This window comes from Mus musculus, chromosome 8 (assembly GCF_000001635.26).
Source record: "Mus musculus strain C57BL/6J chromosome 8, GRCm38.p6 C57BL/6J".
Taxonomy (NCBI): Eukaryota; Metazoa; Chordata; class Mammalia; order Rodentia; family Muridae; genus Mus; species Mus musculus.
The window spans coordinates 14,047,922-14,065,078 of record NC_000074.6 but is presented as its reverse complement, the minus strand read 5'-3'; the positions used below and the strand labels follow the sequence as shown (position 1 = coordinate 14,065,078).

The window sequence follows — 17,157 nt, the reverse complement described above, 5'->3', positions numbered from 1 at the left end:
TACTAGTAAGAGTATGCTGGCTAAAATACTGTGTTACACTATTTAATATTATACTTAATTTTAAATGCTCATATAATACTTGTGAATTATATGTTGCATGAAGTTAGGATATATATATATATATATGATAAATATATATTTATAACATGTGTATTTTTATGTCTGTGTATCTGCATGTTCCTGTGACTTACAGTGCCTGTGCGCACATGTTGGTCTGAAAGGGTGTCCATGTCTGTGTGTGTAAATGGTCATGTGTATAGGTTTGTGAGCATCTTTTCTAAGTGTGAGGATAATGTGTCCACCTTCTCTGTACATGCTACAGACATGGAAACAGAATTAAGGAGAAACTAGGTACAAAAATATTGGAAGATTCATGTTATGATAGTAAAGGGTATATTATATGCGCTGTTTATATTTTCTATTTCATATCCATGAACTAGTTATATTTTATATCACCTTTCAGAAGCTCACAAGTTTACGTTTTGACTAGCTTACTGTAAATGTAGCTGGCTCACTTGTCAAGACCAGTCACAGAGCCGACTTGCTCTCCTGACAAAATACTTTGCTTTTTGAATTCAGTGTTTATGACAGTGATTTGGTTTTATTGAGTTACTTGATTTCTTGTCTTCACTGAATTTTATTGGAGAAACCATGCTAATGTAATCAGGACAAATAACTGTCTGCTTGTATTCTGTAATATTTACTAGCGCTTGCTGAGCCCCCCCCCCTTGTTTTACAGATGGTGACATTAAGATCCAGCCTGAACGTCGGCTCTACACTGTGAGTTTGCCTCCTCAAGGGTATATCCCCTGTTTGCCCGAACCGACCAGCTGTGCGGATTCTGAGAATGCCTCCAGCGGTGGTGACACAGAAGGTAAAAAGTCTGGGCAGGAGGGAAATGGAGCCTGTTTCCATCATGATTTTCTGTATTGCACCATTTTTTAGTCTTGTAAATTAGCTTTAAACTGATAAGTTGATGGGTATGAGTAAGCATGGTACTGTATACCCAATCATATACTGGGCTGTTAGATATTTCACAGCCATTACAAATGATTACAAACTCGCAATAACAGAGGAGAACTTGGGCCAGGAACTTGCGGCTTGGATGAGGTTATGAGCTCATTTGTCGACACACGAGTAGTCTGGACTAGAGAGCTCTGCATTGCTGGCATTGGTCTTGCTTTAGTAGAACTTGGGCCATGATTTTCTAAGCTTTTTCAAATTTGCTAATAACTATAAAATGAAAGAATCAACTTATTTTTATCTGTCTTGAGAAGAGATTAGCCTATTATAATTGTGTTTATTGTTGAATGACTTCTTGAAAGAGAGTATGATATTTAACTCAGTTCACTATTGAGTAAGAGTGTTAGTGTTTCCAAATGTTATGTTTTTATCTTAAAATCAAAATGGTTGAGTTTTCCCTTTGAATATTCAATTTGAAAACTTTTTAAAGAGGAACCTATAGTCTTTAAAAACAGATTCCCGCAGCTTAGGATGACTCCTATCAAGTAAAATTGGGAAAGTCTTTATCCTAAATATTAGTTAATTTGACTATCAAGAAGTTGTGGGTTTTGTAACACATACATCTTTCTGGCTTCCTAATCAGAAAGTCAGAACCACTTAGGAGTTGGAATAACTTAGGAGCCACATAGTCCCTGTTTCAAGCTCTGTTGGAAGTCTTTGAAATATTATCAGATGAGTAATTTATTTAGGAAATTTAAATGCGTGCTTATGAAAACTGAATATTTTGGTGAATGTATGTCATTGTGTGCCAGGAGCCAACCCTGAGAGCCAGGTCATGAGGTGGGACACAGCATAGGAAGAAGGCCGGAGGCTGATGACCTCTGACCTTGTAACTCTCTGACTGCTCTGGGGGCCAAAAGCTGCTGACCTGGCAGTTTCACAGAGAAAGAAAAAGAAAGAAAGTCAGGCAGGCACGCACCACACATATTGTACATACAGACAGACAAACAGACGTATATACATATAAATACATTTGGTGGGTGGAGCAGAGTGCCAAAAGCCAAACTTTATTTCTTTTCTCAGCCTGTTTATACCTTCTTAGACAACTCTTTATAAAATTACCTCATAGATAAAGTGTTACACAAAAGGGGAGTTACAGGCAGATGTCACTAGTAAGTTTAAAGTAGTGTTTCATCCTATAGGCTCATTATAAGTTCATAGCAAGTTTCACACAGCCTTGCTTTCTCGTAGTACACACTTGCCGTAGCCTTTCCTGGATGGCTTCTGACAATTGTGAACTTAATATCTTTCATCAGAAAGGGTCCTGGGTTCATTCATGAGCTGTTATGTGCAATTGGTTCTCATTTATGCACCTCTCTATACAGTTCATTCGCTTGCATGCCTCCACAGACGGATTTTATTCTGAGTAGTTGACCCAGGTGCTACTCTTGCAGTCAGCTATCCCATGCTTTAATACCCCGCAGGCACTCCACTCACACGCCATGGCATCAACCTGGCTCTCACTCTCCCGCTGCTGTGTTCTGGGCTCTCACGTGCCATCACATGTATTAGTCCTCATTCACATGTCACAGAGCCAGCTCCCACCCGCTCCCTGCATACATGCAATTCTCACGTGTCATGTCTGTACAAAGTTTGTTTTGTGATGCTGAGGTCAGTTGTCCACTCATGAGGTTTTACAGTCGTTTGGTTCTCACATGCTGCTCTTACATAATGGTGCTCACGCATGTACCACTATATATAGTCACTGTTACATGATGCATGCCGCTATATGTAGTTGCTGTTACATAATGATGGTCACATGTGTACACCTATATAAAGTCACTGATACATAGCAGTGTTCACACGTGTACCACTATATGTAGTTGCTGTTACATGATGGTGTTCACAGTATACCACTGTATGTAGTTGCTGTTACATGATGGTGTTCACGTGTGTACCACTATATGTAGTCGCTTTTACACATGGTTATTTACTCTCACCCTGCTGTATTCAGTTGGCTCCATTGCTGATGGTTATCCTTGCGGGTAACCTACTACAACGAGCTGTGTCACTTAAGAAAGCCTCACTTCGCTGTAAACATGAAACCCATGCTTCCTAACTGTGCCAGGGTGAAACTCTTTCATGAACCAGAAACACATTGGCACCAAGTTGGCAAATACGTGCTTTTCCTAAGGTTTTTCTGTGTGATTAAGTGTCCCTGAGCTCTTGAGCAGTTGTGCTCTTCCTGTGGTCTACAGCTGTTGTCACTTCCTCCAGGCAGGCTGCTGGGAACTGTTGTGGCCTAGTGAAACCAGAGCTGAATTGAGTTCTGGAGTCCAGGCATTAGAATTCAGTCTATTGACATTGCAATGGCAATTAATCAGACTCAGTGGTATGGTTACCATGACTTCAAATCATTACCAGAAGTTACACTTTTCATTGAACGTTAAGTCAGAGTGTTTCTACTCTCCATTTTCTTCTCTGCTTCCTGGCTCCTGGGAGGTAAATATGTCACCTCTGTTATGTGTGGGTGAGGAGCATGCCTGCCCTGAAGCAAGTCAGCCAGGAACCAGGGCTCTGGGACAAGCCTACAACAGAAGAGGGCATCAGATCTCATTACAGATGGTTGTGAGCCACCATGGTTGTGAGCCATAGTGCAGTTGCTGGGACTTGAACTCAGGACCTCCGGAAGAACAGTCAGTGCTCTTAACCGCTGAGCCATCTCTCCAGGCCCACCCCAAACGTTTTTTTATCTCTTTTGAGAGAGTCTTGCCTTTTCACCCAGGCTGGTGTCAGACTCACAGTCTGCTCTCCTCAGACTCTCCAGTGCTAGGATCCAAGGGGTGCACTACCATGCCCAGCCCTCTGCCAGTTCTCTGATGGGGTCTCCACTTCCCTAACCTAAATGGACCTCTATCTTGACACCTAGCCCTATCTGCAGAGGACCTGCCAGAGACTGGCCTGCTGCTGTTTGCTTCCCACACAGGACCCTGCTGGAGGCCTGTAGCCTATTCATGAGTCAGCATAAGCTAAAAACATCTCTCTGGTTTCTCAGGATGTCTTTGAACAGCTTGGAGATAGAATTCAGCTGGGGAGTTGATATCTCAACTTTGAATGCTTATAACTTATACCCAAATGTTTTGATTTTTTTCTATCAACTTATTTAAATATGCTTTTCATTATGAATTCCATAAAATAAGCATTTAATGACATTTGAAATGATAGGGTTGGAGAAAAGTGTAAGAATCCCCACTGTTTGCTCATGTCGACCATGTCTGTTCTCCATAAAACAAGAATATTAGGAGTCCTGGCCTGCCTGGCTCCGGGCAGGGGTGAGTTTGAGCAAGTCCTGCACCCCAAAAATGGATTCAGCTAATAAGTATGGAATCCTCAGTGTTCATCAGGTGGTGCGCTGAGCACTGGGTAGAGAGGATGAAGGATCTAGCCCCAGCCTAGTGGAGCACAGGGTCAACAGACCTGAAGAAGAGCCAATGTAGTAAGTGTATCTTGCTGTGGCCTAACTGGAGGATTCCATTAGTGTCCCATGGGCACAATGACGTGAGAAGTATAAGAATTCCAGGCATGGACTTCTTACATTAACCACCAGACTTGCTGCTCTTTCCTAGGACTGCAGGGCTTCTACAAATCTGGTGGAGTCCCCAACAAGTAGATGCAGAGCCCAGAACCCGCAGCTCTTTCTGGTATAAGCCATAGAGACATCTGAGAGGAGCAAAGGGGAGTTTCTAGACCCCCTCAGTTGTCATTTTAAGCAAAGAAGGCATGGGGATTGAGAATGGAAAGGGGTGGGTTTGCCCTTGCTGTCCACAGAAGCCGTTTCAGTCGTTGTCTTTGATTTACTAGGACGGATGGACTGACTGACAGACAGTAACTTGTAGATAGCTGGAGATGAGAACAATGTTGACTATCACTGTGTACCAGTCTCTCACCAACTGCCTCCCACATGCCTGCACTCAGGGTTCTGCCCAGCCCTGTAGTGTAAGTGGAAGCCTAGACCAACTGCTCAGCAGCACCCCCACCCCATCAACATAGCAGCAAGTCTGGTGTTTAAAACTGTGTCTGGAATCCTTATGTGTCTCATGTGCTCCTAGGACTCTGGGTTCTTCCGCTGGGCCACCGCAAGCAGCACTTACCACGTTACAGCATCTTCAGATCTGTCAGACCTGTGCTCCATTGTGTGTTTATCCCTTGTTCCTAATGCATGGCCTACTACCTTATAAGTCTGTGTGTGTGTGTGTGTGTGTGTGTGTGTGCGCGTGCGCAGGCACAGTGAAGACAGGGATATGCTCAGAACACAGTCTGTGGGACCAAGACCCCTACCACACAGACATCCTGCTCACTCCATGTCTTCCTTGGTCCATTATTTGGGGCAATCTCTGGGTGTAACAAACACAGACTTGCAGCTACTTAGGAACAAATGGAAATTATGAGTATGTGAGGGAAGGCACATTTGTAATGCTGATGTTTTAAAGGTAAAACGGGGTCGTTCCATGCCCTCCCCATCTATATGGGTTAAATTAAATGTAGTCCTAGGTAAAGAGAGACTCCTCCCCTCCCTGGGACTCCATTCCTACCCTGGTATCCTGGTGTCTGTTGATTCCCAAAGCTAGTCCGCCTCTGGGCTGTTGCTAACAAAACAGCTCTCGATAAACTCTACCCAGCCTTTCCTTTTTTGGCAAAATCTCCCTAGCAATTCTTTAGTGTACTAATTACTTGTTTACTGTTGACATATCTGCAGGACACTGCCCTATGAAAAGTTATATGATCTATTGCAGCGGGAGTAAAATTCCTTTGTTCCCAAGGAATGATATTCTGGCCTATGCACAGACACACACACAAGCAGATATATTTGTACGTACACATACACACACAAACACACATGTGTGCATACGAGTGCATGGCATGAGTGTTCCATGTTCATTTTCCTCTTTTGGTGGGTGAAACTATGAGAATTTTATTCTATAGACAGTGTGTGGTCACTGATGTTCATATATATCCAGGTGAAAAGCATTCTGTGCTTTAAAAAAAACTTTTATAATAAATCATAAAGAAATTTATTTTAAACATTTCTTTAGCATTTTACCTTCAAAGATTAAAGCAAATCTGCATACTCAGGACATATATATGCTTATTGACTTTTACCAAGGGAAATAAAGATGAGTACCTGATGTAGCTGGACATAGCGTTTGGTTTCTCTTCTCATTGCTGTCATCAAACACCTGACAAAAGTCATGTGTCGGATAAAACTGTTTGGGCTCACAGCTGAGGGAATGCAGGCCATCGCGGCAGGCGGCGAAGTGCAGCTGCAGGGGCTGGAGGCCACTGGTCCTATTGCACCCACAGTCGGGAGGCAAAGGGATGTGAATGCCCTGTGAACTATGACCCTATGAACTGTACACTGATGATCTCGGGTAGGTGATGTGCTCCTCTCGGTAACCTTTGTGCCACTGCCGCCGCCGCAGCCGCCGCACAGACCCTCAGTTTGCCGTCGTGCAGCCTTTCTTTGCGCTCGTCCAGGGGCAGTTGTTTTTCCCAGACCTTCGTTTTTTGGATAGTTCTTCCTAGATTGTTGAAAGCATTGAGTTTTCTAAGCTACGCCATACCCTCTCTGGAAGTACAGGATATTCTGCAGCTAGTCACTCCATGAAACTCCTTTGTGTCCCCTCTAGTTTAAAGTAATGCACTTCATTATGGCAATTTCATACACTGTTCTTATCTGTCCTCCTCCCCCACTGCGATCCCTTGCCCCTGCCCCTGACTTGCTGGTTCCCTTCTTCCTGCAGTAATCCCCTATTGATTTCATGTCTCATGTATTGGGCCAGAATAAACTATTCAGTGCCTCCTGAAGTCTGGTTGGGGGCTGTTCCTACCCCAGCCAGCACAGTAGTTGAGCTGTCTAGAAAAGCACTGAGAGCCAGCATGCAGAGGAGGCTCCAGCCTGCCAGCCGAGTGGAAAAAGGCAGAGCACAGGGCGTGGGCACACAGCTGCTCCTGAAACACAGCAGACCAACAGACAGAAGCAGGGTCACTGGGACCCCGTAACACAGCAGCATCAAAAAGACACCTCGCTAATGGGTGGGGACAGGTAAGCAGGGAGCGAGTCATTTTGGACCAAACTTTCAAGGTCTTTAAGATTTTGATTTGGTTTTGTCCTGGAGCTGTACTACCACCTGCTTCCGAGAGAATCCAGAGATGGCAGATCCAGATGTGTGTGTGGACATGGTCACTCTGCGGGAAGGAGTGCTTCGAAGGCGCCTCTGCAGTGTGAGCCATCACATCTAACAATGCTTCACCAGACTGGGGGGCCGGGGGGGGGGGGACTGGGCAGTACCAGGATGTCTTGGCAGCAACAGTAGCAGATTACATGGGTGGACAAGCAGTAGAGACTGTTCTCAGTAGAGGCTGAGATCCCCGGGGGAAGGGACTGGCCAGAGCCACCTCTGCCCTTTCTGAGAAAGTCTTCTTGCTGGTGTCTTTCTAAGTCTCTGGATAAAATCTCTTGAGATCTGACACATCTAAAAGACATGAGACTTTGAACAGTTAGGGTTGGGCCTGGTGAAAACCTTATTATAAATTATATGGAGCCAGAGCATGTAACATTCCATGAATTGTGTGACAGACTCTGATGGTTAAGACCTTCATATCTCGTTCTGGGGACATTTACATTGTATATAATTGTAGAGACTTGGTCTCCTGACCTGGAGACATTGTATCTAATTGTGGAGCCTTGGTCTTCTGACCTGGTATTGTGCTTGGACTTTTTCCTCCAAGATCATAACAGTGTTTGTTTGGAAACCCATTTCTTTCTCTCCTGTTTGGGAGTGTTAATCACATGTTTCTGTCCCCCCCATCCCCCAACACACACACACACACACACACACACACACACACACACCCCGTGTCAGCCTTGAGCTATTGACGCTCAGTGTAGCAATCATCCTAACACAGTGACTTCTATCTCAGTATCAGCTCATCACCCAGTATTAGCATGTACTAGAGTATGGAAACACACTGGGATATTGGTGAATCCCATTGAGCATGTTCGAGTCCAAAGCGAATGCTGAGGTGACTGACAAGCGAATGCTGTTTTATGTTTAAACTGTCACTGGGAGCCAACTCACAGTTTTCTTGAAGACAGAAACAATGCAAGCATTACAGGCCAGTCTGGTAAAATGTATTTTGTTTTAAAATTGAAATTCCTTTTTGTGTCTCTTTTGTAGATTTCTTGTGTTCTCTGGCAGTGATTTAAAGCCTTGTAGAACCCTGTTACTGCTCCTCCCAATAAGACAATGTTAACCTTGGGTCACAGCATTTTGAGAAACCCACCTTTCACTATTGAATAGTGATGGCTCAGTTTGTTTCTCATGCCCTATATCTGCTAATCGCTTAAGTAGCTGAACCACAGATGCAGCTCTGCAACAGATAGCAACAAGCCTTGACGCCTTGCCTTGTCTCCTTAGAAACAGCATTGTAACTATGCTCCCTAATTTCAGCTCCAGCTCCACGGTGAACCCCCCCAGGTGTCCAAGGAGCCTGATGTCTTAGGCGTCGTACATTATTGAAAATACCACTGGGTGATGTCAGGAGGGTATTCAGCTGGTTGCTGATACACCTGTCATTAGTGTTTTCTTTGCTTTAATCTCCATTTCCCCAGTTAAGTGAAGACTCTGATTAGCTATTTCCCTTTTCTGCTTTCATCTTGTTACCAAGGATGTGTCACTTGGAACAAAGTACGCTGACAGTCATTTGTGAGGATGGCAAGCTCACTTGGTTCTAGAGCAGACCATCATGGCTGTGGCACAAGCCCTGCCTGATGGTGGAACCAGCCCAGGTCCTAGACCATCATCAGCATCTATGCAGAAAGCCGTCATTAGAAAATACTGAAGCAGAAAGCTCGGTTGTAACAAACAGGCAAGTCCTTGGAAGAAGTGCCTCTTCTATATGCTCTAATAGTTAGTATTTTTTTTCCTAAATTAAAAAAAAAAAACCATAGCTATTAACAATGCTAATCAAAGGAAAGTCAAACATAGAAGATGTCCAGGAAGTAAACTGTCATCGTGGGGCAGTAAGCAGATGTCATGATAAGTATTAAATCTCTCTGTGTACATATTAATGTGTATACATACACATAGTTCTCACATAAATTCTGCTTTTATTATATTATGGAGGTTTTTTTTTTAAACTTTTCTATGTATCATTTTTCGAGAATAATAAAATCTATTTCAAGAGACACTTCTTTTATAACTGGCTTCCCTTTCCCTTTGAACTTCCAGATGTTTATGTAGCGCTGTGCTAGAGTCTTTGTGCATGAACACTATCACGTATGCATGTACATCACATTGCATTGTGTGCGTCAGGACAGCTCCTAAAGATAAAGACTCTTGGGAATTAGAGGTCCCAGGTTGTCTTAGGATTGCTATTGCTGTGATGAAACACCATCACCAAAGCAACTCAAGGAGGAAAGGGTTTATTCAGCTTACACTCAGCACTGCTATTCATCACCAAAGGAGGTCAGGACAGGAACTCAAACAGGACAGGAACCTGGGGGCAGGAGCTGATGCAGAGGCCACGGAGGGGTGCTGCTTACTGGCTTACTCATCATGACTTGCTCAGCCTAATATATTATAAAACCAAGCAACACCAGCCCACCATGGGTAGAGCCCTCCCACATCAGTCAATAATTAAGAAAATGCCTTACCGCTGGGTCTTACGGAGGCGGTGTCTCCTTCAGATGATTCTCACTTATGTCGAGTTGACACAAAATCAGCCAGGGCATAGGTTTTAAAGCAAATCAACAGAGTCTTATTTTCACACTAGGGGTGTGTGTGGGTGTGTGTGGTGTGTGTGTGTGTGTGTGTGTGTGTGTGTGTGTGTGTAAGCATGCATGCACTAGTGCACGTGAACACTCATATACATCTGTGTAGGGGCATATTTGCCATGGCACATGTGTCGAAGTCAGAAGACGGCTTGCAGGAGTTGGTTCTCTCCTTCCACCATATGGGTTTCAGGGATCAAACCGAAGTCATTAGGCCAAGTGGCCAGGGAGCCTACCAGCCGAGCTATCTTAAGATAGTCAGCAGAATCTTTTAGACAGCTGCCCCGGTTCACATTCTTAACATTGGCCTAAGCATTTTTAACCTTATAGGCTTTAGCCAATTGTTTGGATAACATCTTTTACATTTTCATGTCAGAAAAGTATCCATTAGGGAAATTTTTCCTAAACCTAAAACTATAACATACAGATTTGAGTATAAAGATATTTAAAGTGTCTTCATGGCAGAAGACACTATGAACAATAACCTGAAGAGGAAATAAAGCCAGAAGGGTCTGTGTATGGCATGGTTTACACTCCAGGGAGAAAAGGTGCGCTGGCCGGGAGAATGGCACTGATGGACCAGATGTTCCTGAAAGAACGGTGTTCTCGTAGTAAACGCCTAAGCCGTCCTCCGCGCCGTGCCTCATCTTCAGGTTCTTCATATGAAACATCTGACCCACTGAAAATAGGTCAATTCTTTCTTCTAAAAAATAAATTTACTTGTTTTAATCCAGTACCTTCTCTTGGATTAGCTTTTTGTTTCTTCAGCATGCTTAGAAAACATCTTCATGGCGAGTTATTTGCTACCTCTTGTCCGTGGCCCTCTTCACTCTCGTTTGTCCTAACCTGAGTTCCTCTCCAGATGAGCTCTAATCACTCAACTCATCTGCATGTGGAGCAGGATGGTGTACAGATTTGGGGGGAGGGGGGGAAGGTGGCCGGCTTTGCACTCCTGAGGGGCCTGGGGCCTGTGGGAGCTCTGACGTCAGCGCTGGATAAGCTGAAGTGAACAGTTAGTCATGCAAGCAGCTGTGCCCGTACTCCCCTCAGCTCAGGACTGCAAGGGTGGAGCGAGTTCGCTTCTCCCGGGAGTTATCTCTGAGAATCAACTGCCCGTCGTTGTATGTTTTGACAGACTCAAGCCTTCATTGCAAGACAGACAGGTTTCAAATCTTATTGATGATGCTTTGGTCATGTTCAACACTTTGTCTTTACTGAGGAGAGCCTAAGCCAGGACTCTGGGTACCATGTGGCTGAGCAACGGGTAACAGGTAATGTGGCATCCTGAGAGACCGATAGAAAAGTAGAACTTCCCCAGGTACAGCGAGGCCCTGGCTGGCCAGGAGGGAGACACATTCCTGTACTCCACATATGCCTGGGATAGGACAATGGTTCATTCTTATTGTATGCGGACATGAGGCAGAACATTCAACTCTGTCCATGCCTGGCTTCTCCCTCAAATGAGGTGGCTGTGAGTGAGGCTACAGATAGAGACATCCCCAATTAAGGCCTGTGGTGGTTTGAATAGAAAGGCCCCTGTTGGCTCACATGCTCCAATACTTGGTCCTCAGTTGGTAGAACTGTTTGGGAAGGATTAGGAGGTGTGGCCTTGTTAGAGGGGGTGTGTCAACAGGGATGGGCTTGGAGGTTTTAAAAGACTCCCATCATTCCCAGCCCCTCTCTCACCCTATACCGTGGTGCATGTGGGGAGGTGACATCTTTGTAGAGTTGGTTCTCTCCTTCTGGGGCTTCAAGTTAGGTGGTCAGGCTTGAGGGCAAGCACCTATATTATTCCTAGAAATTACCGATGAAATAGGGAAGGAAAATACTTCCAGACACCAGGAAAGTGTATGCAGCTGTTATCAACATAGACACAGAGCAGAAGCAGGGTCCATGTATGAGGATTGCTCAAGATTCTGAAGTGCAGTGAAAGAAGAAGGCCATATATATGCTAGTCTGTGAGCTTGGAATACCAACTCCACTGTCTTCGCGTGCCCAGCCACTTCTTACTTCCATTAAAAACCTGTGCCTGTGAACTTGAGTTTGCCCAGGTGGCTGTGCAAAGGGCCTTGCAATCCACTTCCACCAGGGGGCCCTCTTGCACTCCATCGGCCGTGGCTCCTGGGACTTAGAAACTCCTGACTTTAAAAAAAAAAAAAAGTGAGCAAGTTGATTTTCAACTCAGAAGTTCATGCAGTTAGAGTGATAAAGAATGTTTTTACAAGATTTCTGCTTCAAAACTTTCCACACAAATGGACTGTCTGGATCTGTGGTTGGCCATGCATTATCCACTCAGCGATTCAGCCGAGGAGTCTTGGACGTCACTGTGTTCTCTCGGGTTGTAGAAGCTGCTTAGCTATGTGATACAGATTAACTAATTGATAGCTCAAGACTCCTAGTTAGAACCTAGAAGAACCAGTGTCCTGGTTTCAAGTCACACTAGTCCTGTTTGATCGTTAGAAAGCCTGAGTAAAAGAAGGCTGTTTCGATGCGGGACGCCAGGGAGCAAGTCTCACGCCCAGTCCATCTGAGTGGACCCAAGCGTACGACTTTGGGCTCTAGAAGGCGCTGGCTGATGTTTATAAGGATAAAGGTGCTGCGTTTGGCTCTCAGAATACAAGAAATTCTGCTGCATTTTCTCTATTTCTGCCCCACCTAAAATCCAAATCGTTTGAGAACCGCCCATGCAGGTGTTGGATATGCAAAAACACCTACGGCAGGATCCTTCCTGGTAGAGAGCTAGCAGTAAGGAAAAAAAACAGATTTTTATCAGTTATACAGACCACATGCTGTGGAGATGCCAGTGATGGTGGGGTCAGCTCTGGACATTCAGGCAAGCTTTTCTGAAGAACTTGGATTTTAAGTCGGTGCTGTGAGAAGAGATTGAAAAATAAAGATTTGGGTGGTTCAGGCTCAGGCAGAAAGGGCAGTGATAGTGAGGGGTTCCCGGTGGGTATGTGGAGAAAAGCGTTCTCAAGCGTTGAGCCTGACACATCTCCAAGGCTGTAAGTGACCTTCCTTTGCCAAGAGTTCATGGTGCATATGACTCAGTCCGAAACCACAGTTCTAAAAATGGATCCAAATTCTTTTCATTATTATTTTTTAAAATATGCTCATGTGAGTAAGACATGAGTTTTGCTTGACAGTGTAATATTTAACACCACAGAAGAAGCAAATAATGTGGATTGTGATGTGAGCTACATGCCATATAGTAGCATAAAATCCTGTCTTCAGAAATCCAGCAAACCATGTGTCCAAATCAGTGAGGGGCTACAGACTAAATAGCACCAAATGCTAAACTTAGGGAACAAATATTGAAGTTTTCTCTCTAGAAAAGTCATTTCTAAGCACCTGGCAAGAAGGTAGCACTATGTGAGGAGGTGGTACACGGTCATGCATTTTAGACAGTCGGTTTTTCCTACAGTTATTTCTGTCAGACCACCCTACTAACATTAAGAGACAGAACCTGAGAGTCAGAAACAAGTACAAAGTATTGAAGGCTTTGATGTTTAGTCCTTGTCTTAGTCAGGGTTTCTATTCCTGCACAAACATTATGACCAAGAAGCAAGTTGGGGAGGAAAGGATTTATTCAGCTTACACTTCCATACTGCTGTTCATCACCAAGGAAGTCAGGACTGGAACTCAAGCAGGTCAGGAAGCAGGAGCTGATGCAGAGGCCATGGTGGGATGTTCCTTACTGGCTTGCTTCCCCTGGCTTGCTCAGCCTGCTCTCTTATAGAATCAAGACTACCAGCCCAGGGATGGTCCCACCCACAAGGGGACCTCCCCACCACCACAACCCCAACCCCCGTGATCACTAATTGAGAAAATGCCTTAAAGCTGAATCTCATGGAGGCATTTCCTCAAGGGAGGCTCCTTTCTCTGTGATAACTCCAGGCTGTGTCAAGTTGACACAAAACTAGCCAGTACAGTCCTTATCTCTGATAACTTAGTTGTTCTGTTTACTCCCAGGAAGAGAGGGGAATGCTGCTTGGCAGTCTAATAGCTAATATTAGGAAGATAGAGTATGCTCTAAACCTAACAACCCATTAGCAGCTAAAGGCAGCAGAAGAGCCAGTCATATACTCCAAGAAAAGTGGGTATGATGGCAGAATCCCGTGGTTGTCCTCCAGAAATGAGAGAAGATGCCTGAGCAGTTATAGTATGTTCTAAACATCACCTCCTGGGGATGGGCATCAGCAAGACAGCATGTCCAACATGGACAGCTTCATTCTCAAGAGATGTGAGTCAGGTAGGAATCGCTCTGGCCTGGGCCTTTCATGTTTCAAGTCTGGAGTTTTGTTTGTTTGTTCCATATTCTGGCAGTTCTTTTCTCTGGAAATCGTTACACCTCTGTTTAAGTCCAATGTGGGCCAAGCCCTATGCTGACAGATGTGGAGGTGAACATCACTCCAGACTCCCCTGATTAATGTCTTTGGAGAGAAAAGAAATAAACCTGGTGCATCCTGCTTTATACCTGAACTCAGGAGCATATCTGTTCTGATCAGTTTTATGTCAACTTGACACAAGCTAGAGTCATCTGAAAGAAGGAGCCTCAATTGAGATAAAGCCTCCATAAGATCCAGCTGTAGGGGCTGGAGAGATGGCTCAGTGGTTAAGAGCACCAACTGCTCTCCCAAAGGTCCTGAGTTCAATTCCCAGCAAGTTCATGGTGGCTCACCATCATGTAATAGAATCTGATGCCCTCTTCTGGTGAGTCTGAGGACAGTGACAGGATAGTATACTCATATGCATAAAATAATAATAAATAAATCTTCTTTTTTAAAAAAAAATCCAGCAATAGAGCATTTTCTTAATTAGTGATTGATGGGGTAGGGCCCAGCCCATGGTGAGTGGTTCTGGTTATAAGCGAGCATGCTGACCAAGCCATGAGGAGTGAGCCAGTAAGCATCACTCCTCCATGGTCTGTGCTCTTGCCTGTAGAGTCTTGGCCTGTTTGAGTTCTTGTTCTAACTTCCTTCAATGATGAACAGTGATGAGGAAGTGTAAGCCAAATTAACCCTTTCCTCCCCAACTTGCTCTTTGGTCATGCTGTTTCGTCACAGCAGTAGTAACCCTAGACAGTAGTCTTCAGAGCTGGCATTCCTGTCAGTCTCCGCCACACTGAGATTCGCCCTGCTTAGCCTGGCAAGGCCCAGCAGTCCTCATTTTAACCTCTTCTGATTTTCTTTTTGTGGAATATTTTACTGTACTTAAAGAATCTATAGCTTTGTGCTTATTTAAAAATTTAAATATCTTTTTGTGTGTTTTATTTTGTTTTTATTTTTATTTTAATACATTTTAATAAAATGTGATTTACATCACTTCCTCCTTCCATTTCTCTCTCCAGACCCTCCCAGCCCATGACCTTCCCTGAGCAGTAAGTGCAGGAGCCGTGTGGGCAGATGTATCCACTAGGGCTACTCGCCCAGGGTTCACTGTCCCGTCGTTGTCTGGTTCTGTATGAATTTGGAATTTATTTTTTCTTTTTCTGTGAAGAATGCTGTAGGTATTTTGATTGGGATTGCATTGATTCTCTAAACTCCTTTTGGTAGCATGGTCATCATTACACTATCAAGTCTACCCATCCACAAACATGAAGTGTCTTTCCGTTGTCAGCGGCTTTCTCAATCTCTTTCTTCAGAGATTTGAAGTTTTCCTTGTAGAGATCTTTCACCTCCATGGTTAGGTTTATTCTGGTCTAGCCATTTTAATGAACTTTAGGTTCAATAAGAAACAGTGTCAAGGGGCTGGTGAGATGGCTCAGTGGTTAAGAGCACCAACTGCTCTTCCGAAGGTCCAGTTCAAATCCCAGCAACCACATGGTGGCTCACAACCATCCGTAACAAAATCTAATGCCCTCTTCTGGAGTATCTGAGGACAGCTACAGTGTACTTACATATAATAAATAAATAAATCTTAAAAAAAAAAAAAAAAACAGTGTCAAAATACATATACATCTAAGTAGATGAAGAACAATTGAAGAAAGACATCTAGTACCAAGCTTTGGCTTCTGCACCTACTCTCAACACGCATACTAACAGATACATACACTGCATATAAAACAACACACACACTCTTTCACTCACGCATGTAGTAAGTGTTGAACAGGACCCTACATACAGTACTCCCAGCTTTCTCATTGTTTTCTTCCCCCTCCCAACTCTCCCAGACTCTCTCCCCATCAACCCATCTCCATATTCTGCAAACACAAAACAAGAGAGAAAACCCCCAAACAAGATGAAACAAGAACAAAAGTCTTGGAGACTCTTGAATTATCCGAGTATCCCTGAGCACGGTCTGTCCTGGGGTGGGACTGACTTACCCAGTGCCACTCCGTTGAAGAAAACTGATTTCCATTCCCCCAGCAGCCGCTGATTGCAAACAGTTCCTCGAGTATGGGTGAGAATGCATGTGTCTGTGTGTCTGTGCCCATGTGTCTTTCCATGTGCTGGAATTTTGTCTAGCTTGAACTTCACACACAGAGAAGTATTTAGATAAATATTAACCTAGAAAATTTGGAACTTACTTCAGTGTTTCTGCTTTTTCAGGAAGGAATTCAGGAACTAAGCTTATTAAAAACAGTTAAGTACTGCATGTTTGTCCACATACTTATCACGTATTCATAAAGTAAATGTAACCTTAGCAACGAATAAATAGTTCAGTCTTTCCTTAGATGGCATCTGCCCTGGTTAGGTTTCTGGTTGTTGTGATAAAACACTGATCAAAGCCAACTCGGAGAGGAAAGGGTGCGTTTGGCTCACACACTATGGTCCGCCTGCGAAGGGAATCAAGGGAAGCCAGGAACGTGCTGAAGACAGGAATCTGAAGGCAGGAGCTGAAATTGAAGCTGCCTTTCTATTATAGCCCAGGCCCACCCTCATAGGGATAATTCCTCCCACAGTGGGCGGGGCCTTTCTACATCAACGACCAATCCGGGAAATCCCCACTGTCAAGGCAACAAAAAAAAAAAAAAAAAAAAAAAAAAAAAAAAACTTGCTAGAACAGTATCTGATTACTATCAAGCCTTGGCATCTAAAATCTCAGAAAGGTCAGCGCCTTGATTGTTGTATTTCACTTCCCCACTCCCATATCCTATGGATTCTTTTAATATGATTCAGGGCTGAATCTGAATTGAGTGAGTTCTATCCCATAATTCAAGGCTGTTTCAGAGGAAGCTGTGGAGATTGAAATGGTCAGGAGGCCTTGGCTATTTAAAGACTCTAGTTCCACTCCAGCAGTTTATTCAGAAAGCAGGTGCCAACCAGCAGCTTAGAGAATTTAAACGACGTTAGATTTTTTTAATTATAAGGTCTTGAGAGGAATGTCTTGGGGGTGACATCTTTTCAAACGTGGTGCTT

General features: G+C 44.0%; 1 protein-coding gene across 2 annotated transcripts in view; it reads left to right on the top strand.

Moving 5' to 3' along the window:
- The window catches only part of Erich1 (glutamate rich 1), a 64,457-nt gene that overhangs the window by 25,260 nt on the left and 22,040 nt on the right, over positions 1-17,157 (top strand). For both annotated transcript variants that reach the window (XM_011242050.1, NM_001034862.2), the window contains exon 3: positions 740-874. In XM_011242050.1, coding sequence (XP_011240352.1) covers positions 740-874 — 135 coding nt within the window. The remainder of the gene's footprint in view (positions 1-739; positions 875-17,157) is intronic.